The sequence below is a fragment of the Rhincodon typus genome, chromosome 31 (genome assembly GCF_021869965.1).
Source record: "Rhincodon typus isolate 14 chromosome 31, sRhiTyp1.1, whole genome shotgun sequence".
Classification (NCBI taxonomy): Eukaryota; Metazoa; Chordata; class Chondrichthyes; order Orectolobiformes; family Rhincodontidae; genus Rhincodon; species Rhincodon typus.
Window position 1 is genome coordinate 19797859 of NC_063362.1, and position 24427 is coordinate 19822285.

Here is a 24427-nt window from a genome sequence, read left to right on the forward strand (position 1 = left end):
GCTGGATGAGCACAGCAGGCCAAGCAGCATCAGAGGAGCAGGAAATCAGGAAATGATTTTCTGAAGAAGGGTCTAGGCCCGAAACGTCAGCTTTCCTGCTCCTCTGATGCTGCTTGGCCTGCTGTGTTCATCCAGTTCTACACCTTGTTATCTCAGATTCTCCAGCATCTGCAGTTTCTACTATCCCAGAACAAAACTATATGCTGTATTCCAGATGTGGTCTCACAGGGCGCTGTCCAGCAGCAGTAAAACTTTCCTACTTTTATATTCTATTCCTTTTGCAATAAGCGACAACATTCTATTTGCCTTCCTAATTACTTGCTGTACCTGTATACTAATATATTGTGATCTCCCTGTACCTCCAAGTTCTGCAAATCTCACTCTACTTAAATAGTATACTGCTTTACCACTCTTCCTGTGAAAGGCGACAAGTTCACATTCTCCCACATTACATTCCATCTGCCAAATGTTTGCCCACTCACTTAACTTACCATTAACCCTTCATAGACTCTTTAGCTCCTTCCTTCATTCCTACCTACGTTGATGTCATTGGCAAATCCACCTCTTATACATTTGGCTCTTTCTTTCAAGTCATTGATATTGATCGTAAAAGTTGAAGCCCTAACACTATCCCTGTGCCACACCACTAGTTACAGCTTGCCAACCAGAAATCTCATTTGTCCTTACTCTCTGCTTCCTATTAGTTAAGCCAATCTTTTCCCCATGCTAATATGTTACCCCTGCATCTGCTCTTGTGTAATAAAGTATTTATTCAATACCTTTGCCACTTCCTTGTTTAATTCTTCAGTTTCACTCTCTAGAGTACTAAGACTAGCTTTATTTGTTATTTTTTCTAAACAGAAGCAAGATAAATTGGCTGGTATATGAGTTACATTACTTTTGACTATAAGTTGTTACTGCAGTCAGGAATTTAGACATTGAAATGTAGACATCAAAAAGATGGTTTCACTTTTGGAGCAGCAAGATCATCAGCACAATTAGTCAGATCTGCAAACGTGAGGTGAAGTGGCCAGAAATGTTGGATGATTGGCTGAAATTGTAATGAATTATCGTCATTACTCCTCTATAAATTTGAGTTCACCAAACTTCACTTCTTCCAATGTTAACTCAATGCAGCATTGGAAACACTGAGCATGCAAATTACATGAGCATTCTGGTTGGATGCCAGGGGATTGTATCATCACACTTCTGGGCTATATTCTCATCGTGCGAGTCAATTTCCATAAATGTATCATTTTCAGGCATGAATAATATCTTTAAAACCCTGAAGGTATCTCTGACAGACCTGAATATGCACAAATAAAACAAAGAACTACAGATGCTGAAGTTCTGAAACAAAAACAGAAAATTGCTGGAGAAACTCAGCAGATCTGCCAGTGGAGAGAAAGCAGAGTCAATGTTTCGAGTCCAGTGACCCTTCATCAGAATTACCAACACATTCCCACTCCCAACTTTCCAAAGAAGTCTGTTCATAAAATTGAAGGTTAGGGAGGCAAGGTGTAGAATATGGCACATTTTAGCCCTTCACTGATATATAAAGTATGGATGAGCTTGGCTGTAGTAATTTTAAGAACTGTGTTTGTGCTTGGATGCCAAACAGAAACAGAAGAAGCTTATGTGCAATCTGGTTCTACCAATGCATTGTGATCATGGCTGTGATATATTGTTTGTCATGTTAACACTAGAACTGTGGTCTGAACCTACCTCCTGATGGCCATTAGCAGCAGCAATTGATAATGCAGTCCTTCCCACAGCACCTTCAGCATTGAGCCAGGCTCTGTTGTCCAGCAGCAATTGAATAATTTCTCTGTTTCCAACTTCCACTGCCAGATGCAAAGCTGTCATGTTGTCACTTGTTGTATAATTGACTGAAGCTCCTTTCGAAAGTAGCAATTCTACTATGTGGGCTTGATCACTCAGCTGCCCAGTGCAATGGAGTCCAGCGTCTTGCATCATACGTGTCTTGGCTGGCACCGTAGCTCAGGAGTTGCTGCAAGGTCAATATGTGCCCACTTGCAGCTGCACAATGCAATGGTGTCTGCCCAGAACTGGTACGTGCACTTGTCAAAGCTCCCCGATGCAGCAAGTACTCAGCAATCTGGCTGTGCCCATTCCATGCAGCTCAATGAAGAGCAGTCCAGCCATGTGTGTCTGTGGCATCGATTGGTGCTCCCCGGTGAACGAGAAACTTAACCACCACCAGACAGCCATTAAATGCTGCATGATGTAGAGCAGTCCACCCATATTCATCCCTGCGAGTAATAAGATGACAATGTCAGAACAGCTAAATGCTTAACTCTTCCCACGCAATGTGTTCAAGCTGCGCTGTCATGGATTCTACCCAGCCTTGTTCATTTTCTGAGAAAAGCTTCAGAAAATGCCCCCTTCTAAATTACCAAAATTAAACATATTCTATTCTGCAGTCATTCTCTAACATACTAGAATACAAACAGGGACAGGGAAAAATCATCTGATTATCGACCACTATCAATCCACTCCCCAGTTTATACTATCACCTGAGATTTTAAAAAAACTCTGGCAGACTTAGAAGAGAAAGTTCCTCTATGTGCCAAGGCTCTGAATGGGGATCAAAACTCAATGTATTTGAACTTTGCAACACTGAGCCTCTTCCACTGTGCAGTATTTCGTTCCATTGAATGCTCTTATATGATGGAACCTCTTGAGCTCAGAAGAAGAGGCAGCCAAATTGGCTGAAGTTTGGATTCAAGGAAATTCTCAAACTCCTCACACCTGCCATCAGCACGAAGGAGAAGTGAAAGAAGATTGATGAAGAATGTTCATTGCCCAGAAGAGTAGCTTAGGGTATCCAGGAGGATTTTGAAACCATCAAAGGATTTGAAGGAGAAACATTGGTCGCTTGGTGCCCAGAGAGCTGTGTGTAAGCTATCTACAATACTATCCTACTGACTCCTATGGTATGTACATTACGCCATTTCACAATGTCTCTCTGGGTCAATGCTTTTTCCCAGCAATAACTGGCTGCCTACCTGCCATCTATTGGAGCACCATGCTGTAACAGCATTTTCACAAAGCTGGTGTTGCCACTATAAACACCCTGGTGGAGATCAGTCCATTTGCCCTGTTTTATGCCTCCTGTCATATCATGTTCCACCTCACTGACTGCTTCACTGTTATCCACTAGTCTCCAAAACAATTCCGTTGTCATCCCAGGGATGTCCTCCTCCTGTCCAGAGTCAGTGAGCTTAACAAACCATTCAAAACTGGAAAATACAAAGAAAACAATCTTTTGAATGTTTTGTGGGGTAATGTCTGTATGTGTATGATTAAAAAAAAATGACACAGTATAATTGGAATAGAAAAGGGATAGGAAAAGGAGCTGCATACTGATTTGCCTTGATTTATTTTAGTCACATGTACCTGAGTACGGTGAAAAGTTTTGTTTTGCGAGCAGTACAGACAGATCATAGCAAACAAGGACATACAGATCATAGGGAGCTTAGACAGTGAGGCATACAAGGTTACAGCTGCACAGGAGGTGCCCTAGGCAAGATCAATATTAACAAGATCAACATTATTGCAAGTTAGAGAGGTCCATTCAGAATTTGAACTTGAGAGATGGAAATTGGTGTGGGATCTGGTATTTTCAATATTTGTCCTTCATAAAACCTTTTTAGAAATTTGGGACAGGTGCAGAATATATCATAGCTCCTACAATTTGTGCTTTCCTACCCTCAGCTCAAGCATGCCTGAGTGTTCTTGATATCCAGCATTGAGAAAGCTGTTGGAGGATTCACAAAACAAAAGGCAAAAGCTGAGAAATGTCACAACTTGTTAAAGGTCTCACAAATCTGCACAACCAACTCTTCAAAGCTGAGGCCAGTCATACCATGGCCAGGAGCCTGTTAACATTTCTTAAGATATAGCCAAACCTACAAAGAGGTAGCAAGAACTATCCTGTCTTACTACTTCACTGACACTTGCAAAAAGCAGGGGATACATTTACAGGAACATTTATCTGCATGCGCTCACTTTCCTGTTATTTCCTGTTTTTTTTAATGAGACAAGAACAGCAGGAGACGGGAACCAAAGAGCGGAAAATCTTAGCCAGCAGGTCATACAAAGGATGTTTTGAAGACAAGAAAGTTTAGAACTATTAGAGGAAAAGTGGAGGTTATACATCCAAGATTCTCACAGGTCTTGACCTGGTAGATGCAGAAAGATTATTTCCCCCTATGGGAGAGCTCTACAACCAGAGGGCAGAAGGGGTCACACATTTAAGACCTAGCTGAGGAGGAATTTCTTCTTCAATCTGTGGAATGATTTATTGCAGAGGGCTGTCGGGGCTAGATTATTAAAGTATAGTCAGGGCTGAGGTATCAGGTCTTTCATCAGTGAGGGAGTCAATGGTTATAGGGAAAAGACCCGGAAGTGGAGTTGAGGATTATCAGATCAGCCGTGACTTCATTGAATGCTGCAGCAGACTTGATGGGCCAATTGGCCTATTCTGCTCCTATGTCTTATGGTCTATAAGGGGGAGGCAGAGAGGCCCATCCCAATTTGCATCATTTTTGTTTCATTGATGAGATGCAAAAACCTTGACAAAATACCAGCCATTTACCTGCACAATCACAACGTGCTGCTGATGAAAAATTCCCTCTATATCTAACTTATCAGTCTGAAGAAGAGTCACTGGAAACGCTAACTCTGTTTTCTCCCCACAGCTTCTGCCAGATCTGCTGAGTTTCACCAGCAATTTCTGTTTTTGTTTCAGATCTCCACAATCAACAGTTATTTGTTTTAGAGATAGTAGGAACTGCAGATGCTGGAGAATCTGAGATAACAAGGTGTAGAGCTGAATGAACACAACAGGCCAAGCAGCATCAGAGGAAGGGTCTAGGCCCGAAACGTCAGCTTTCCTGCTCCTCTGATGCTGCTTGGCCTGCTGAGTTCATCCAGCTCTACACCTTGTTATCTCAGTTATTTGTCTTATTCTAACTTATTCTTGGTGTTTTGTTTCTAACATTGTCTTGTCTCGTTATAATATCCAGCCCTGAACTCTGCTCTGAAACACAATGGCCTGGATGATTTTTATGTGAATTACTGAAGGAAACAGTATTGAATCAGGCACCTCATTATTGACCATTAGCTCAACTATCATTTGAGTGGAGTGCATCTGCAAGTTGCTAAAACAGAGTCTTTTAACATATGACTTCCATTCTGATTAATGTAAAGGAAGAAATTTTAAAAATCATCTACTTTTTCAATTAATGAAGCAATTTTTCTCGAAGAATGTCATTTAAGTACAAAACACTGTGAAGGAATTATGTGCTTATAATGTAAGAACAATACCTGATGACAAGTACTTTAAAAATCATCAATTTATTCTGTTTCTATCAGGTTCAGTCATGAGGTGCGAAGACCAGCCCTCCTTGGTGTGTCTGCAGCACTATTCTGTCAGGGTGTACAACGATCACTAGTTGTTTGCAATGGGTCAATAGAGTCATAGAGTCATAGAGTCACACAGCATGGAAACAGACCCTTCGATCCAACCAGTCCATGCCGAATGTAATCCCAACTAAACTAATCTCACCTACTGCTCCTGGTCCATTTCCTCCAAACCTTTCCTATTTATGTACTTATCTAAGTGTCTTTTAAACATTATAACTGTACCCGCATCCACCACTTCCTCAGGAAGTTAATTCCATGTGAACCACCCTCTGTGTAAAAAAAGTTTTCCCTCATGCCTTTTTTAAATCTCTCTCCTCACCTTAAAAATATGTCCCCTAGTCTTGAAATCCCCCATCCTAGGGAAAAGGCACCTACCATTAACTCTATCTATACCTCTCATGAGTTTACACCTCTATTATGTCACCCTTCAACCTCCAATGCTCCAGTGAAAAAGTCCCAGCCTATCCAGCCTTTCTTTATAAATCAAACCTTCCATACCCGGCAACATCCTGGTAAGTCTCTTCTGAACCCTCTCCAGCTTAATAATATCCTTCCTATATTAATAGAAAGACAAACTTCGTCAAGAATTCGGTCTTGTGATTGGTTTATAGTCATTGAATCTTTTTTAAAGTTGATTCAGGAGATGTGGCCTTTGCAGGCTGGGTCAGCATTTGTTGCTGCTCCTTAACAGTTCCTGAGAAGGTACTGTTGGACTGTGAGAGTGTAAATGGGGACGGATTTTTGCCAGAATTGAAAAAGCAGCTCAATACTGTTCAAGGAACAAATGATAGAGTTTGGGAAAGTGGCTATTGTGTAGTTCCTTTGAGACATAATCCAAAGAAGTACTAACTAGCTGAGCGTCTCTGATAAATAATACCCTTCATTTACTAAGTGGGTCTGTGATAAGGATCACTGTGAGATTATTTTGCTAATCCTCTCAGCACCTATTTCACTCCCAAGTTGTGCGTTTGAAAAGGGACTAAGTAGGAGTATTTAATGGCCCAGTGTGGAGTCTGGTGGCAGCCAGCAGTGAGACCACATACAGGCCCCCTGCGCTGGTCTGCTGCAAACACCCCTTAGAGAGAGACTGTGATATATGTCTTTTTAACTTTGCTTCTTGTTTTTCTGACCTATGGTTATACAGTGTATAGCAATAACATAACTTCTCTTTCTTCATTTCTCTATTCTGTAACTAAGGATTGATCCTAGGTGCTCTGTACTTCAGTTGACGCTGTGTATTGGTGACATTGTTACACTGTAATTAAGCTGTAACTGAAGATTCTGTACCTGGGTACCTTTGTACCTAAGATGGCGCTGTAAGTGGCGACTTGTAAACTTTTCAGGGCAGTCATTTGAGTACATGTGACAATAAAGCTAATTCAATTCAATTCAATTCAATTCAATATAAGTGATACCAATAAGGAAAACATTCCTAATTTCTCCTGGTATTGCACATGGAGACCGAAGGATTCCCCGGATAACTGCATGGATATAATTCAGATCTCGTTTTAAAATGGCTGTGATAGTGGCCATCCTTTACAAACTGGAGGAACAGCCGCAGCAGTCACATGTGAAGGGATGTCAGGATGTTGTACATGGCCAAACAAGGAATCCAAGAGGTAAGAGGGCTGTTTGAAGGTGGCCCACCTTGTCCATGGAGTCTTCCGGCCCAGACCTTGAGTGATGGTGAGCAGCTGTGTAGACAGAGATAGTAGGAACTGCAGATGCTGGAGAATCCGAGACAACAAGGTGCAGAGCTGGATGAACACAGCAGGCCAAGCAGCATCAGAGGAGTAGGAAGGCTGACGTTTCGGGCCTAGACCCTTCAGTTTGGTTTTCAAACAGTGGAGATGTCTGAGGAGAGCCACAAGCCTCCAGGCCAGTTGATATTGTGATGCCTTTGGCATTCAAAGTTGCCGCAGCCTGCATCCACTGGGGTTGGCTCATTGCAGGCTGCAGCTGGAGGCAGAGCTAACCGCGGGGCACACTCCCATGAAGCAGATTCGAGATTTACTAATTGTCAGGGCTAAATATTTCATCAGATTCCACATTCTAGGCACCTCTTTTCATGTCTACATCTGACATAGGCCCTCTCTTGGACATGGAGCCACATATTTCCTGTCAACTGCTATCGGACAGGTTAGACGTGCTTGTTAAACCTAATGTCAAGGGAAACCAGGGAAGCCAGGAGATAACACAGTGTGGAGCTGAAGGAAGAAAAAAAAGGGGCTTGTAGTCATGGCCAAGTGGCTAAGGCAATGGATTCAAAATCCATTTGGGTTTCCCCATGCAGGTTCAAATCCTGCTGACCACATTTCTGCAGCTTGCAGGTTTTAAATGACTTTGTGTTGGGTGATTTTTCACTCAAACTCACATCTAAGGGGCTTGTAGGTAAGCCAGAAGGCTGAATATGGCAGTCATTGAGTGGTTCTTGAGGGAGCTGAACCTATACTGGACCCCGAGTTCCCTACAGCAGAAAACTCCATAAGATTGATTCAAGAAAGGAACACTGTGCAAAACTGCCCAGAGTTTAGCTCTTAAAACACCTTTTGTATTTTGCGATGAGGATCTCACACTAATATGAATTACGTGGGGTGGGGGTGGGGTGGGTGTGGGGTGGAGGGGTGTGGGGCGTGTGTGGGGAGGCTTGTTTGTTGGGCTGAATGGCCTATTTCTCAGCTATAATGGAGGCATTAAGCAGTCGAAGCATCCCAACAATAAAATGGCGTTGGACAGCAGCCAGAAACTGCAGCCGTTCCCACAGTGATTGATCCAATCATATCACAGAAGGTGCCTTTATTCTGAAATATGTTAGAACTTCAATAATTGACTTGCGCTCCTGCCTTTGATGAAATAGCATTTCCCACGGGTGCTTAACCTTGAACATCCTGTTTTGATTAAAATTTAATCAAACAAATAAAATAGACACCGCGGTGGCCTCCTACACTGTAATATGTTTTCTGGCATAGCTACAAATAGTCTCCTGCTGATTCCCCACCACAGGAAGGAAGGGAACTTTCCAAATTCAGGAACCAATGGCCAAGTTCACTAACCAGCAGAAAACAGCTGGTCACACTCTCCTTTGCTCAATGTTGAGACATTTGAGGACCATTTCTCTTGGTTTCTTTCTTGCAGCTACTTACTGAGCTGAATTGCCTGGATGCTTTATTTGCATTGAATTGGCATCGATGGGTCGGCGTTGACCTAAACTATAGAGAGAGCAGATTTAGTAATTTGTGGGAGTGACACTGTAAGTAGCTCCACAGGATGTTGACAGCACAACCTCATGGTTTACAGATGTAATGTCAGGATGGGGAAAGAGCTTAGGAGAATGATTCCATTAATCCTTTCTCACTCTCCATCTCATTGACCAGGATTGAAAACTTCATGATATGGTACCTCTGTGGGAAGTGTTGCTGTAGTAGTAAACTCACTAGATTAGCAATCTTGAGCCTCAGGCTAATGTTCCAGGGACACGGGTTTGAATCCCATCATGGGCAGATGATGATATTTGAATTCAATAAGCATCTAGAGATTTTTTAAAAAGTTAGTCTAATAACAAGTGGAGCTGGAGGAGCACAGCAGGCCAGGCAGCATCAGAGGAGCAGGAAAGCAGGAAAGGTCAGGACCTTTCTTTTTTTTTCTGAAGAAGGGTCCTGACCTGAAACATCAACCTTCCTGCTCCTCTGATGCTGCCTGGCCTGCTGTGTTCCTCCAGCTCCACACTGTGTTATCTCTGACTGCAGCATCTGCACTTCTTACTATCTATAATGACAAGTGTTACTTTTAAAATAACAATCGGATTTACTGAACAAAGAACTGCAGGTTCTGAAAACTAGATATTTGCTGGGAAAACTTAACGGTCTGGCAGCATCTGTGGTGAGAAAGCAGAGTTAACATTTTGGGTCCAGTGATCCTTCTGTTCTGAGGAAGTGTTACTGGACCTGAAACATTAACTCTGCTTTCTCTCCACAGATGCTGCCAGACCTGCAGAGTTGTTCCAGTAACGTCTGGTTGTATCTTGTTTATTAATGTCCTTTAGGGAAGGGAAATCTACCAGACTTACAGGGTCTAGCTGACATGTGACTCCAGCCACACATGTGACTCCGGCAATTAGTGATGGACAATAAATGCTGCTTTAGCCAGTGACGCCCATGAACAACCTTTACAAAACTGGCGCAGTTCTGCAGTCACCTCATGCTCATTTGATCAAAGTGGATCCACTGTGGCACCAAATAACTCAACAATTATTTTCGCAGGAGTCTATCTTTCAATTAAAGTGAAATTTGTTGAAAAATGTAATTGCAATTTAGTAAAATCTTGGGGGGGAGGTGGTGGGAAATCACATTCAGCTGCAGTACTGCTAAATAGCAGCAGATGGCAGTGCTGACCGTTTTACAGTCTCTACTCTTACTTCAGAGGAGGGTTATCAAACAAAATCTGGCAGTTCTTGGAACATGATGGGACACCTTTAGTTAGCATTTAGCAGAAACTGGCTTCCAAATTCTTGACCTTTGTGTATTCGAAGTTCCTCTTCCTCCTTTTTCTGGGATCCCAGTTTCAGCCATTTCTAAACGTACTCACCATTTGTTTTGGAAACCCCCTGTTCCTGCTTCTTATTAAAACATTCTTACTGCTTTTGACAAATCTGCATGCTTCTTGCGAATTTTTAGTTTAGATTCCTCGATCCCATTTTTCAAATCCTGTCTGCCCTGCTGTTTATTGCACCCAGTTCATCACCATTTCCACTAGATTCCTTCACCATATCCAGGTTACAGCCCAGGCAGGATCTCCAGGAGATGGAAAGAAAAGACAGATAGATAGAAAGAAAACAGATGAAGGAGCTAAAAAGAGAGATGGGATTAAAGAAAGACGGTAAAGTACGAGCCAAGAAAAGTAAAGAAAAAATGAAACAAGTATGAGGCAGGAGACAGACGAAAGTGGAGGAGTATCAGACCGACCAAAAGCAAATCCCTTTTTTGAGTTTTAAGCTTTAGAGAGAGGCAGAATAGGCTGGGGCTAATTTCCCTGGAGCACTAGAGGCTGAGGGGTGACCTTTCATTTATTTCCTAGCTCCCTTCCCCTCCCCATTTCTGAAGAAGGGTCCTGACACGCAACGTCAACTTTCCTGCCCCTCTGATGCTGCCTGGCCTGCTGTGCTCCTCCAAGAACCATTGTCTGATCAGTGCCTTGGTCTGACCTGACTCAGAGATACAGAAGTGAGGATATTCCTCTGCATGGATTGCTATGGTTCCCCTACAGATGACATCAGTTGCTCAATGGTTCCTTGTATATTGTGAAGGAACTAACTTATCAGCTCCAGGAGTCAGCTATATAATACAACCCTGAATTCTTCACAGCTAACACAAGAGAAACAATACCCTGGATCAGCTGCCTGACCTATTGGAATAACATTCATTCCATGAGCTGAAGACTGCACCAGAAGAAAGTTATACTGTTGACCTTGTTTCTCTCTTTGCTGAGTTTATCCAGCACTTTCTGTTTTAATTTCAGGTCTCCAGCCTTTGCACAGTACTTTGCCTTTTCATGAAAAGAGTGACCCCGAAGGGCTCAGGGACACACTTGATCCTCCACCCAGTGGAAACCTGCACTCCACAAATCACAACCTCTGCTGGTGTCTCTTGTCTGATCACAGACTCACCCTTGTGTCCCCTCTCAGCGATAACAGTCACTGTTGACTTGAGCCCGTCTCTGGTCCCAGCTTCAAGTAACGTACAGATGGTGTATTGAGGGACGGTGTTGTGGTGCCCCCTCAGGGCTTCTTGCTTTTCTAATTAACGCTAAAATATGTGTGTTTGATATATTTCTCGTATAACATTTACTGGGAATTTATAATCCATCTGACGTAGCATCTCAGCCAAAGAATCCACCCCATCATACTTTCTCAATCACCAGTGCCAGCATGATTTTACACTGGAGGCTGCTCAGCCTATTTTCATTTATTTAGCCAATGCCACACCACACCGCAAAAAAAACGCCATCTGCCCAACTCCACCCCACTGACCATGAATGAATCTTCAGGTTCTACCTGCACTACCAATTCCCAGTGTTGCCTGTTCTTTAGTCTAATCCCAGTATTGCTCCTAAACTGCTTACTACTTCTGGGGTCCTGTCAGCACCCTGTGTTTGTCTAATGTTCCCTATTTAATGCCTGTAACTCTCTCTATAGGGAACCTATACCATTGTGCTCAGCTTCCCACAAATTGCTCAGGTCAGATCACCGTGATTATGAGAGCACAGACACGTATGTTTTGACCTCCAGGCAGAGATAGTTATCTGAATCAACATGGGCAGGTGGGACCTGAACCTGGGACTGCTGGGCCAGAGGTAGAGACATAATCACTGTACCCCATGCAGAGATTTGTCGATATCTTTAATTAATCTGTTCAGTTGTATTATGATACATGTCTGGAGCAGGTGGAACTTGAACCTGGGCCTCCTGGCTTGGAGACTGAGGCACCACCACAGCACCATAAAATTGTTACTATTTATAAGCAAGTCTGATTGTAGATCAGCAACAATGTCTTCGACAGCTTCTGACCTGTCCTGACTTAGTCCTGGATTGTTGAGTGTACCACAGACGATACATATTAAATATTACAGAAGGACCAGAATCATACGGAGGGAAATAAGGCACTGTAGCATTACATTTCAACTTTCTTTGTTTTGCCACTGTCTACACCACATGTCAAACACTCACCTCTGCATCCAGCATGCAGCATCTTGCTCTTGCCTGCGATTAATTTTATCTGGCACTGTTCTATTTATGGATTCTATCAAACCCATTTTCTAGCTCTTTGGCTGCTTCCTCAGACTATAAAAGCAGATTAAAAGACTGTTTCATTATTTCGTCCCCACCTTAACACTGTTACTGACCAGCATTGAGTTTTAATTCTTTCTACTAATACACTGTTCACAAAGGCCACTTGAAAGTTCTCGTAAGCTAATTGTATTTCTCATCTAATTGGAATGTTTTGAGTGAGGATCGTTAACACAATTAACATGGAACAAACATTGTGGCACAGTGGTAGTGTCCCTCCTCTGACCCAGGAGGCCTGGATCAAGATCCAACTGCTCCGAAGGTGTGTAATAACATCTCCGAACAGGCTGATTGGACAATATCTAGAACAAACCATTTGGGTCTGGTCAAATCTAGACAATAACATATCTACCACCTAATGATAGCAGAAACATAACATGCTGAATGGCTTCCTTCTGTCTGTTCCTATTCTGTGATCCTCTGTGACAACATCCATAAATCCCACTCATGATACTAAGTGTCCCTGTTCACTGCTCCCTTTCTCTGTAAACAAACAGAACTGTTGATGAAAAAAGTTACGTTCAATTGTAACAGAGAATTAAACAAGAACAGTTACATCACATTGTCTATACAGATGAAAACAGAGATTGATACAGCATTGGCTATAGTACACTTTATAAACAGGTGGAACAAAGAGTTTTAGTGTCACCTACACCACATTGTAAATACAACTAGAGGGAACTGACCTAAGCTGAACTCTTTATTCATAATTACCTGATAAATGATACCGTGAACTATCTTATCAGTTACAAATGAATTCCTTCCAACAATGGTTAGTTATAAACAATGGGCTGAATAGTTCCTTTTGTATTGTAATAATTCCTGTGCTTGGATTATATCTATGTCGGCTCATTATGATTTTATTCACTTTACTTATTGATGCTGCCCACTGACTTGGCTGTGTTTTGTCTGCTGGATGCCGATGTGTGTGGAACCCCATCATTGTGTCGAAGATATTTTCAGTAGAATTCCAATCATGTTTGGAATTCAGAATTTGCAAACAATTCAGTTCGCCTGGTATGACATAGTGGCCACTCTCTCTCTCTCTCTCGGCCCCTTCTCTCCCTCTATCTCTGACTCTAATATTGAATCATGTTATAGGATAAAGTTGATTTGAGAATTGTGACAACACTGAACCTAATCTCAAGCCAGAGATAACAGATTAAATTGCCACTTATTTTCAGCACAAGACAAATACATGTAATAACCGAATACAGCTATCTAAAATTGCAGATCAGGTCAATATAAAATCACACCATCATCCTTCTTACTTTACAACTTATTTTTAAATCAGACATTATTTCTTTGGATCTTCCTAGTTCCCACAGATGCTCTTTGATAGCTTCTCACTTACACCCTCCAGTAACTACAGCTCATTTCTAAACCTGTGCTGCCCACACCCTCTCTTTTGCTGCCCATCAACACTGTCCTTCACTAACCATCATCCTGTGTTACATGAGACGGTAATTCAATTGGTCTGTACCTCAATTAAAGAAATTTAAATCAAACAAATGATAGACTTTTACAAAACAGTGATCAAACTACAGTTAGGGTGGTAAATGTCACACAAAACGTACATTAAATCAACAGAGAAGCTATTGTGGGAAGTATATTCATTGGGGTGATGTGATGGCTGAGAAACTATAGTTAACAGGACAGTTTTGTTGTATTATTGCCACTTAATGGAGAACAGGAGATTTAATTCAGATTTTTTTTAAGAGTTTTGATCGATAAAGATGACTTCCTCAGGGTGGGGAGTCAGGCACAAGACTATCATTTGAAGTAGGAGTGTGAGGAGAGAGACTACAAAACATATCTTTAGGCAGCCAGTTGTTTGAGTATGAAATGCTGAGCTGCTGGGATTGGTTCCAGCACTACCTCATTTGTTAAGTGATTTTTTTTTCTGTTAGGGATGTGGGCAACTGTGGTTCAGAAGAGTTGACCTCCTTCAGAAGAGGCAGATAGAACAGCCACCATCTTACTGAATGGCGGGGAAGTCTCAAAAGGGCCGAGTCTAACTCCTCACTCGTGTGATAGTACGCCAGCTTAATCCTTACATTTCTGGACTAATGCTATATTGAGATTTAGAGTCATAGATTTGCACAGCACGGAAACAGACCCTTTGGTTCAACTTGTCTGTGCTGACTGGATACTCTAAATAAATCTAGTCCTATTTGCCAGCATTTGACCCATATCCCTGTAAACCCTTCCTATTCATGTACCCATCCGGATGCCTTTTAAATGTTGTAATTGTACCAGCCTCCACCACTTCCTCTGGCAGCTCATTCCATACACACACCACCCACTGCCGAAAAAAGTTACCCGTTGGATCCCTTTTAAATCTTTCCCATCTCACCTTAAACCTATGCCCTCTAGTTTTGGACTCTCCCACCCGAGGGAAAAGACCTTGGCTATTCACCCTATCCATGTCCCCTCATGATTTTATAAACCTCTATAGCATCACCCTTCAGCCTCCAACGCTCCAGGGAAAATTGTCCCAGTCTATTCAGCCTCTCCCTATAGCTCAAACCCTCCAACCCTAGCAACGTCCTTGTAAATCTTTTCTGAACCCTTTCAAGTTTCATAACATCCTTCCTACAGCTGGGAGCCCAGAATTGCATGCAATATTCCAACAGTGGCCCAACCAACGTCCTGTACAGCTGCAATATGACCTCCCAATTCCTATACTCAATGCACTTTAAATTCACTTAATTGAATAATAGTGATAAAAAGCTGGTTTCTGTAGTTGTGAGCGTGAGACTGCTGGATTATTATTAAAAACCCACCTGGTGTGGCTGTAGATAAGGAAATCTGCCACCGTTCCTTCGTCTGGCTTTATTTGTTTATTTGAATGTGGTTAACACATTCCGCAATATTGCAGCAGGTGGATGAGTAATAATCATCCTTACAGGTAACACCCCCACCCTGCAAGTGAATTAGGAAATGCTTCATTGCCCATTTGTAGGTGTGTTGAGAAAATGCTGCTGGGGTCCTCTGTGAATCATTGCAATCCTTGTAAGAGGTCACTCTTGCCATGGAGTCAGGTAAGGAATTCCAGGATCCTGGCCCAGCAACAATGGGAGAATGGTCCAAGATGGTGGGTGAAAGTGCTTACAAACATTGCTGCTCTCGGTATCTTTTCATTGTTCTTTCATTAGGCTGTGGGCATTACCGCAAACTCAGCATCACAAATTGAACAGAGCAGCTTGCTCAGAAGTTAAGAGTCAACCACATTTCGAAACTGACATGGAGCCCAGACCTGGATGAGGAGGGCAGATTTCCCTCCCTGAAGGGCATTAGTCACCCAGATGAGTTTTGTTGATGGTTTAGTATTCTATGTTGCAGAGACAAGCTTTTGATTCCAAATTTATTAATTGAATTTGAATTTCATCCGCTGGCCTGTAGAATTTGAATATTTGTTCCCAGAGCATTAGTCTGTTCATTATGACTCCAGCGACATTCCCACTACCCTACCATCTTCCCTCATTCTTGTCGATAGGACAGTGTATCCATCAGATTGGACGTACTGTAGCCGACATGCAATAGCCAGGAAGGAAGAGCTGGTTTTAGGATCCAATGGAAAGACAACAATCAAGCTCTGTACTGGGTGGTGCTTTATTTCTTAGGGATTGTTACAGCTTTAACACTTGGAGCAAAGCAAGGTTCAAGGGTTGCTCTGGCATGTACCAGCATAAACACAATGGGCCAAATGGCCTCATAAAAGGTAGAGACACAGAACATGTCCCACACCCAGACTGCTGTCTTTCCTCCCATCATGTTCACACAGTCTGAGATAACTCCCAAGGGATGACACATCAGTTTGTACAGCATTTCTCCCTTTGAAACTTCCTTGTCCCCTCATCAGGTGTGACATTCAGGATTCTCTCTCCACCAGACACTGACTTTACATTTGCAGTCAACTTTTGACTTCTTCTTTAAGAAATGTTGATTTAAAAGTTGAATATATTTGTAAGTACTTTGGGGTTCCTTTGTCATGATGTTGTTGCCACAACAATCTGATAACTAACGTCAAGGGCCCTACCCAGAAAAACGATGCGCAAAGGAATTCTGAAAGGCCTTGTTAATTGTTGTACAAAAACATTGTTAACTGTCATTTTTACCTGATGGTAAGTCACAGAGACATAGAGTCCTACAGCATGGAGAGAGGCCCTTCGGCCCAAACTGGTCCGTGCTGACCAAAATGTCCATCCACGCCAAGCCCATTTCCCTGCACTTGGCCCATTTCCATCTAAACCTTTCCTATTCATGTATTTGTCCAAATGCCTTTTAAATGTTGTTAAAGTACCCACCTCAATCACTTCTGCTGGCAGCTCATTCCATGTGCGTACCACCCTCTGTGTAAAAAAGTTGCCCCTCAGGTTCCCATTTATTCTTTCCCCCTTACCTTAAACTGAAGCCCTCTCATCCTCAATTCCCCAACCCTTGGAAAAAGACTGAGTGTATTCACTTATCCATGCCTCTCATGATCTTATACACTCCTATAAGATACCCCCTCAGTCTACTACGCTCTAAAGAAAAAAGCCCTAGCTTGTCCAACCTCTCCCTATAACTCAGTCCCTTGAGTCCGGGCAACATCCTTGTAAATTTCTTCTGCACTCTTTCCAGTTTAATAACACCCTTCCTGGAGCAAGGTGAACACAGTACTCCAAATCCAGCCTCACCAATGTCACGTACAACTGCAACATAACTTCCCAACTTCTATACTCAATGCCCTGACTGATAAAAGCCAGTGTGTCAAAAGCCTTCTTCACTGCCACGTTTACCTGTGACTCCACTTTCAGAGAACCGTGCACCTGAACTCCAAGGCCCCTCTGTTCCACTACACACCTTAAGGCCCTACCATTCACCATGAAACTCCTATCTGGATTTGACTTTCCAAAATGCATCACCTCACACTTTTCTATATTAAACTCCATTTGCCATTTCTCGGCCCACTTCCCCAGCTGATTAAGATCCTGCTGCAATTTCTATCACTATCCGCGATACCACCTATTTTAGTGTCATCTGCAAACATACTAATCATGCCTTTTACATTCTCATCAAAATCATCGATGTAGATAACAAACAGTATTGGGCCCAGCACCACTCCCTGAGGCACGCCACTAGTCACAGGCCTCCAGTCAGACAAGCATCCTTCCAATATTACCCACTGCTTCCTACCATCAAGCCAATTGTGTATCCAATTTGCCAGCTCTCCCTGGATTCAATGTATCTAACCTTTCAGAACAGCCTACCATGTGGAAACTTATCAAAGGCCTCACTGACTCCATCTACTGCCCTGCCCTCAGCAATCTTCCTGGTCACTTTGTCAAAGAACTCTAACAAAGTTGTGAGGCATGATCTCTCACGCATTAAGCCATGCTGATTACTCCTAATCAACCCTGTCTTTCCAAATGCATATACATCTTATCCCTCAGAATCTTCTCAAGTAACTTACCTACCACAGATGTTAGGCTTCCTGATCTATAATTCCCAGGCTTTTCTTTGCGCCCCTTCTTGAATAAGAGCACAACATTCGCTACCCTCCAGTCTTCCTGGACCTCACCTGTGGCTAACGATGATGCAAATATATCAGCCAGGGCCCCGCAATTTCTTCTCTAGCCTCTTGCAGGGTTCTTGATATATCTGGTCAGAACCCGGAAATTTATCCACCTTCATGCATTCAAGTACTTCCAACACCTCCTGTACTCTGATATGGGCTGTCCCCAAGATATTGCCACTAACTTCCCCAAGTTCCCAAGTCTTCATGTCTTTCTCCAAGGTAAGCACAAAGGAGAAATATTCATTGAGGACCTCACCTATCTCCTGTGGTTCCACACATAACATGTCCAATTTGGTCCTTGAGGGGTCCTATTCTCTCTCTAGTTATTCTTTTCCGTTAATATACTTAAAGAATCTCTTTGGATTTACACTAATCTTCTCAGCCAAAGCTATCTCATTCCCCCTTTTCACCCTCCTGATTTCCTTGTTCAGTAAACTCCTGTATCCTCTATTTACCTCCAGGGATTCCCTTGATTCCAGCTGTCTGTTCCTGAGCCATGCCTCCTTCTTTTTTCTGGTCAAAGCCTCCATATCTCTTGTCATCCAGGGTTCCCTACTCTTGCCAATCTTGCCCTTCACCCTCGGAGGAACATAAAGATCTTGAACTCTAGCTATCGCACTTTTAAAGGCCTTCCACTTGTCAGAGGTCCCTTTGCCTCCAAACAAATTACTCCAACCAACTCCTGCAAGCTCCTGTCTAATTCCATCAAAATTCACCTTGCCCGAATTTAGAACTTGAACCTGTGGACCAATTTTGTCTTTTTCCAAAACTATTTTAAAATTAATAGAACTATGGTCACTGGTCCCAAAGTGCTCCCCCACTGTCACCTCAGTCACCTGTCCTGCCCTATTTCCCAAGAGTAGGGAGAGTTTTGCCCCTTCCCAAGTAGGACCCTCTATATACTGCTTGAGGAAACTTTTCTGAACACATTTAACAAATTCCACCCCATCTAAGCCCTTATCTCTATGGCAGTCCCAGTCTGTGTTAGGAAAATTAAAATCCCCCACTACGACAACCCTATTGTTGCTGCAAGTCTCCCCAGTCTCCCTGCATATTTGTTCCTCTAATTCCCATTCACTATTTGGGGGCCTATAATACAGCCCCAATAACATCACAATCCCTTCCTATTTCTTAGTTCCACCCACAAAACTGGATGATCCCCCTCAGTTGTTTCATCACTGACTACTGCTGTGATACTCCCCTTAATCAAAAATGCAACACCCCCTCCCCTCTTTCCTCTACCTCTGTCCCACCTACCCTGGCATATTAAGCTGCCAGTCCTGTCCCTTCCTTAGCCATGTTTCTGTAATGGCTATAATATCCCAGCCCCATGTATTTATCCATGCCCTGAGTTCATCGGCCTTATCTGTCAGCCGTCTTGCATTGAAATAGATGCAATTTAATCCAACAGGCATTCCTTGCTCCCTGTCATGTTCCAGCCTGACCTGTCTCTTCAACTTACTATTTCTGTATCTCCTTCAGCCTCGCACTTGCCTCCCTGCTGTTGAGGATCCCACCCCCTGCCAATCTAGTTAAATCCTCCCTTGTAGCTCTGTCAAATCTGCCCGCCAGGATATTGGTCCCGCTCCAGTTCAGGTGCAACCTGTCCCTCTCGAATAGGTCACCCCTGCCCCAGAAAAGATCCCAATGAGGAGGGGAGGCAATGGCCTCGTGGTATTATCGCTGAACTGTTAATCCAGAGACCCAGATGGCTTTCTGGGGACCCAGGTTCAAATCCCGCCATGGCAGATGGTGAAATTTGAATTCAATAAAATATCTGGAATTAAGAATCTAATGATGACCATGAAACCATTGTTGATTGTCAGGAAAAACCCATCTGGTTTACTAATGCCCTTTAGGGAAGGAAACTTCCTTCCTTACCTGGTCTGGCCTACATGTGACTCTAGACCCACAGCAATGTGGTTGACTCTAAACTGTCCTCTGGGCGATTAGGGATGGGCAATAAATACTGCCTAGCCAGCGATACCCTCGTCCTGTGAATGAATAAAAGAAAGAATCTCAATCCCTGCTCCCTGCACAATTTGTTAGCCACACATTCATCTGCCACATCCTCCTGTTCTTACCCTCATTAGCACATGGCACTGGAAGTAATCCAGAGATCACCATTGTCAAAGTCCTGGTTTTTAATTTTTTCTCCTAGCTCTCTATAATCACTCCGCAGGACCTCATCCCTATTTGTACCATGTCATTTGTGCCAACGTGCACAATGACTTCAGGCTGCTCACCTTTCCCCTTGAGAACGTTCTGCAGCTGCTCTGAGACATCCCAGACCCTGGCATCTGGGAAGCAACACACCATCCTGGATTCCCATTGGCGGCCACGGAATCTCCTGTCTGTCCCCCTAACTATCAAGTTTCCTATCACTAAGGTCCTGTTTACCTTTACCCTTTCGCACTGTACCCCAGAGCCAGTTGTAGTGCCACTGACCTGGCTACTGCTGCTTTCCCCTGATTGGTCATTCTCCCAACAGTATCCAAAACGGTATACCTGTTTTCGAGGGGAACAGCCAACAGGGGATTCCTGCACTCTCTGCCTATCCCTTTGTATTTCCTGGTGGTCACCCAGCTACTCTCTGCCTGCACCTTAGGTGCGGCCACCTCACTAAAACTCTAATCTACGATGTGCTTACCATCTCGGATGATCCTGAGTGCATCCAGCTCCAGCTCCAGTTCCCTAACACGGTCTCCCAGGAGCTGCAGCTGGGTGCACTTCCCATGGGTATAGTCATCAGGGACGATGGAAGTCTCCCTGATATCCCACATTCTGTAGTAGGATCATGCCACCCTCCTGACCACCAATTCAACCGCTCTAAGATTAAGAGGAAAGTTAAAAGGACTTTACCTAACCTTACACATACATTTTGCTGAGCCGCTGCTTGCTGAAGTCTATCATGTCAATGGCTTACTTCTCACTCCAACAAATTAGCATGTTTCTATCATCCCTTTTTTAGGTTAGAGGAGGAGAGAAATACTACATTGATGTAATGTTTGGGGCTTAGGTAGTCTTTGAAATCAGGCCCACAATGATCTGCTCTTTAGTGGAGGTGACTGCTTCCAGGCTCTAATGTATGCACCAAAGTGATTCCTCTCCCTTGCTGTTGCCCTCTGCTGGACATCATCTGGTGATTGTAGTTAGGGTATGTTCATTTTGATAAAGATTGTTTCCCTGATGTGGGCCAACAGGCCCAACATTTACTGAGAACTTAGCAGCTTTGTTCAGTTAGCATTTTTCTGCTTTACTGCTTTGTGGTTTTTTTTGACAACCTGCTAAAGGAAGGAAATTATTAAACTGGGGAGGGTTCAGGAAAGGTTTACCAGGATGTTAACTGAAGTGGAGCGTTTGAGTTATAAGGAGAGCCTGGGACTTTTTTCACTGGAGTGTAGCAGATTGAGGAGTGACCTTATAGAGATTTATAAAATCATGAGGGGTGTTATACAGCAAATAACAAATAGCTACCTAGGATGGGGGGAGTTCACAACTAGAAGGTATATTTTTAAGGTGAGAGGAGAAAGATTTAAAAGGGACCTGAGGGGCAACCTTTTCACACAGACGGTGGTTTGTGTGTGGAATGAACTGGCAGAGGAAGTCATAGATGCAGGTACAGTTCCAACGTTTAAAAGACATTTGGATAAGTAAATGAATAGGAAAGGTTTAGAGGATATGGGCCAAATGCAGGCAAGTTGGACTAGTTTAGTTTGGGAAACTTGGTCAGCATGAACGAGTTGAACTGAAGGGTCTGTTTTCGTGTTGTATAACTCCATGAGTCTTTAACTCAAAAGTCAGGACAACAATATCTTATATTTGTTATGACACAAACAGATGCTTCAGAATCAGCTGAAGGTGTTCTAATTAGTCTTCAAATGGCACTGACCCTGGCTACATGGGAAGTATCTAAAGAATTTGCAAAAATCAAGCCAGAAGCTGCAGCATTGGTGGGTGGGCTTCATATCAGGGCTGCACCACTATCCTAACCAGATGGAAATTGTAGCTCCTCCTTTAACTATAATCTTTTGAAAAATGCTAGTGGTAAATCTTTCGAGGCTGAGCTGGTAAGAGCTCTTGATGTAAACTATTTCTGCCTCTGTCAAAGCAAGATATCTGCTTTGAGTCCATGTGATGAAATCTGCAGGTTTGTGAGTTTGTAGCCACTGCCGGTGTGGGCTAGATTCCATGTTGGTCATCGTAGAGGTGCCACCTCTGGCTGCCACTGGGCAATAACCATCTGCTGCAGAGCCACCCCCAACTCCTCTTACAATGCGCAGAGGGTCTTTCCACTGCAAAAACATGCTGTAATTGTCTGAAACAAAAACAGAAACTCAGCATCTGCCAAGGGAGAAGCAGGGTTAATGTTTCCAGTCTAATATGACTCTTCTTCGGAACTGAAGTGATGTGAAAAGGTGATAGGATCAATGTTGTTGGAAAGGGCTGGGGTGGGGTGGGGAAGGTGGGCAAGTCAGAAAAAAGGGTAAGGGAAATTGTTCTGTGACACCTTTCGTGTCCACGTGGCAAAGAGAGTGAAATGGTTGTAGAGAAGACAAGCCATTGATTCAGAAACTAATAACAGAATAAAGAGGAGCTGTGGCTGGAAACAAAACTCTGAAAAGCAAGATTCAGGCACTGGTGGGTGGACGGAATGAGAGATGAATTAACCAGAAATTATTAAAGTGGAAGACAGCATTCATGGCCTGAATTAGTTGAACTCATTGAAGGCAGTGAATTGCTTCAGCAGAAATGGAAGTGCTGCTCCTCCAGCTTGTGTCCTCTGGCCTGGTCTCTTCTGGGAGTTGTTGTCCACGTGTTTAGAAGTGGTCTGGCCATGACTTTGGGTGTCTTGTCTGATGTGTCCAGTGATGTGAAGCTTGGAGCAGAGCAGCACCCTTTCCACCACAGCCTGTGTATAGACAGGGGTCGTGTGAGCAGTCTGGTACAATGTCAACAGTATGGGATAGGCAGAGTCAAATAAAGTCACCATCATCACATCCTGCCACATCCAGTCATGAATGGTAGTGGACAATTCAACAAAAAAATAGGAGGACCAGCTTCCAGATATGTCCTATTCCTTAATGGTGTGAAAGATAAGGCTGAAACATTTGTGACCAATGTCAGCTAGAAATGCTGAGTAGAATCATAGAATTCCTTCAGTGCAGAAACAGGCCATTTGGGCCATTGAGTCTGCACCAGCCCTCTGCCAAGCATTCCACCCAGACCCCATCCCATCCCCATAAGCCCACATGGGGTTTTTAACAATGGCTAACCCACCTGACTGCAAATCTCTGAACACTATGGGGCATTTTTCTTTTAGAATGGCCAATCCAACTACCTGCACATCTTTGGAATGTGGGAGGAAACCCACGCAGATGGGGGGAGAATGTGTAAACTCCATACAGACAGTCACTGGAGGCTGGAATTGAACCTGGTTCCCTAGTGCTGTGAGGCAGCAGTGCTAATCACTATGCCAACGTGCCCACCCATTGTGCTCATTTCTACAATGGCCCAATTCAGCCTCCTTCTGAGTTCCCCAGCATCATGGATTGACCCAGTCTTCAGCCAATTCAATTCACTCCACATAATATCAAGAAGCAGCTGAAAATACTGGATACTGCAAAGGCCACGGGCCCTGTCAACATGCCAGCAATTGTACAGAAGATTTGTGCTCCAGAACTAGCCATGCCCCTATTCAAGTTATTCCAGGACAGCTGCAACACTGTCTTTATCTGACAATCTGGAAAATTTCACAGGTATGTTCTGTGCACAAAATGCAGGACTATTCCTACCCAACCAATTACTTCCCCATCAGTCTACTCTTGACCATCAACAAAGTAATGGAAGGGAACATTGTAGTGCTTTTGAGTGGTACTCACACAATAATTAGCTGCTCACTATCACTCAGGTTAGCTTCTGCCAGGGACACAGCTTCTGACCTCTTTACATCTTTAGTCCCAAATAGACAGAAGAGCCAAACTCAGGAGATGAGTTGGGAGTAACATCAAGGCAGCATTGTGGCATTGAGAAGCCGGGCAAAACTGGAGTCGGGTATGATGGGAAAACTCTCTGCTGGTTGGAGTCATTCCCAATGTAAAGGAGGATGGAACATCACTCAGTTGTGGAACATCGCTGCAGGAGTTCCTCAGGGTAGTGTCTTAGGCCCGACCATCTTTAGCTACTTCATCAATTTCCTTCCCTCTATCATAGGGGACAACGTGGGGATATTCACAGATGATTGTACCAAGATCAGTGCAATTCAGTACTCCCAAGATACTGAAGCAGTTTGTGTCCAAATACAATAAGACCTGGAAGAAGATTTTTTTGGGTTTGGGCTGATATAAGTGGCAAGTAATATTCGTAGGAAATGATCATCCTCAAGAAGAGACAATCTAACCATCTGCCCTTGATATTTAATGCATTTCCATCACTGTATCCTCTATTCTCATTGGGAGTTACCATTGATCAGAAACTGAACTGGACCAGACATAGAAATTCAGAAATCATAAGAGCAAGTAGGAGACTGGGAATTCTGAGATGAGTAATTCATCTTCTGGCTCCTAAAGACT

General features: G+C 43.3%; 1 protein-coding gene and 1 non-coding gene across 2 annotated transcripts in view; one reads left to right on the top strand and one right to left on the bottom strand.

Annotated features, from left to right (window-relative positions):
• Positions 1-12258, bottom strand: part of LOC109914838 (ankyrin repeat domain-containing protein 65-like) — a 14065-nt gene extending 1807 nt beyond the window's left edge. The window contains 4 exon segments of the mRNA XM_048614887.1: positions 1726-1939; positions 1941-2273; positions 3030-3263; positions 12173-12258. Coding sequence (XP_048470844.1) covers positions 1726-1939; positions 1941-2273; positions 3030-3263; positions 12173-12258 — 867 coding nt within the window.
• trnal-caa lies at positions 7684-7765 on the top strand. The gene has a single exon. It is a non-coding gene; the product is annotated as a tRNA-Leu (tRNA).
• Positions 12259-24427: the final 12169 nt, after the last annotated feature.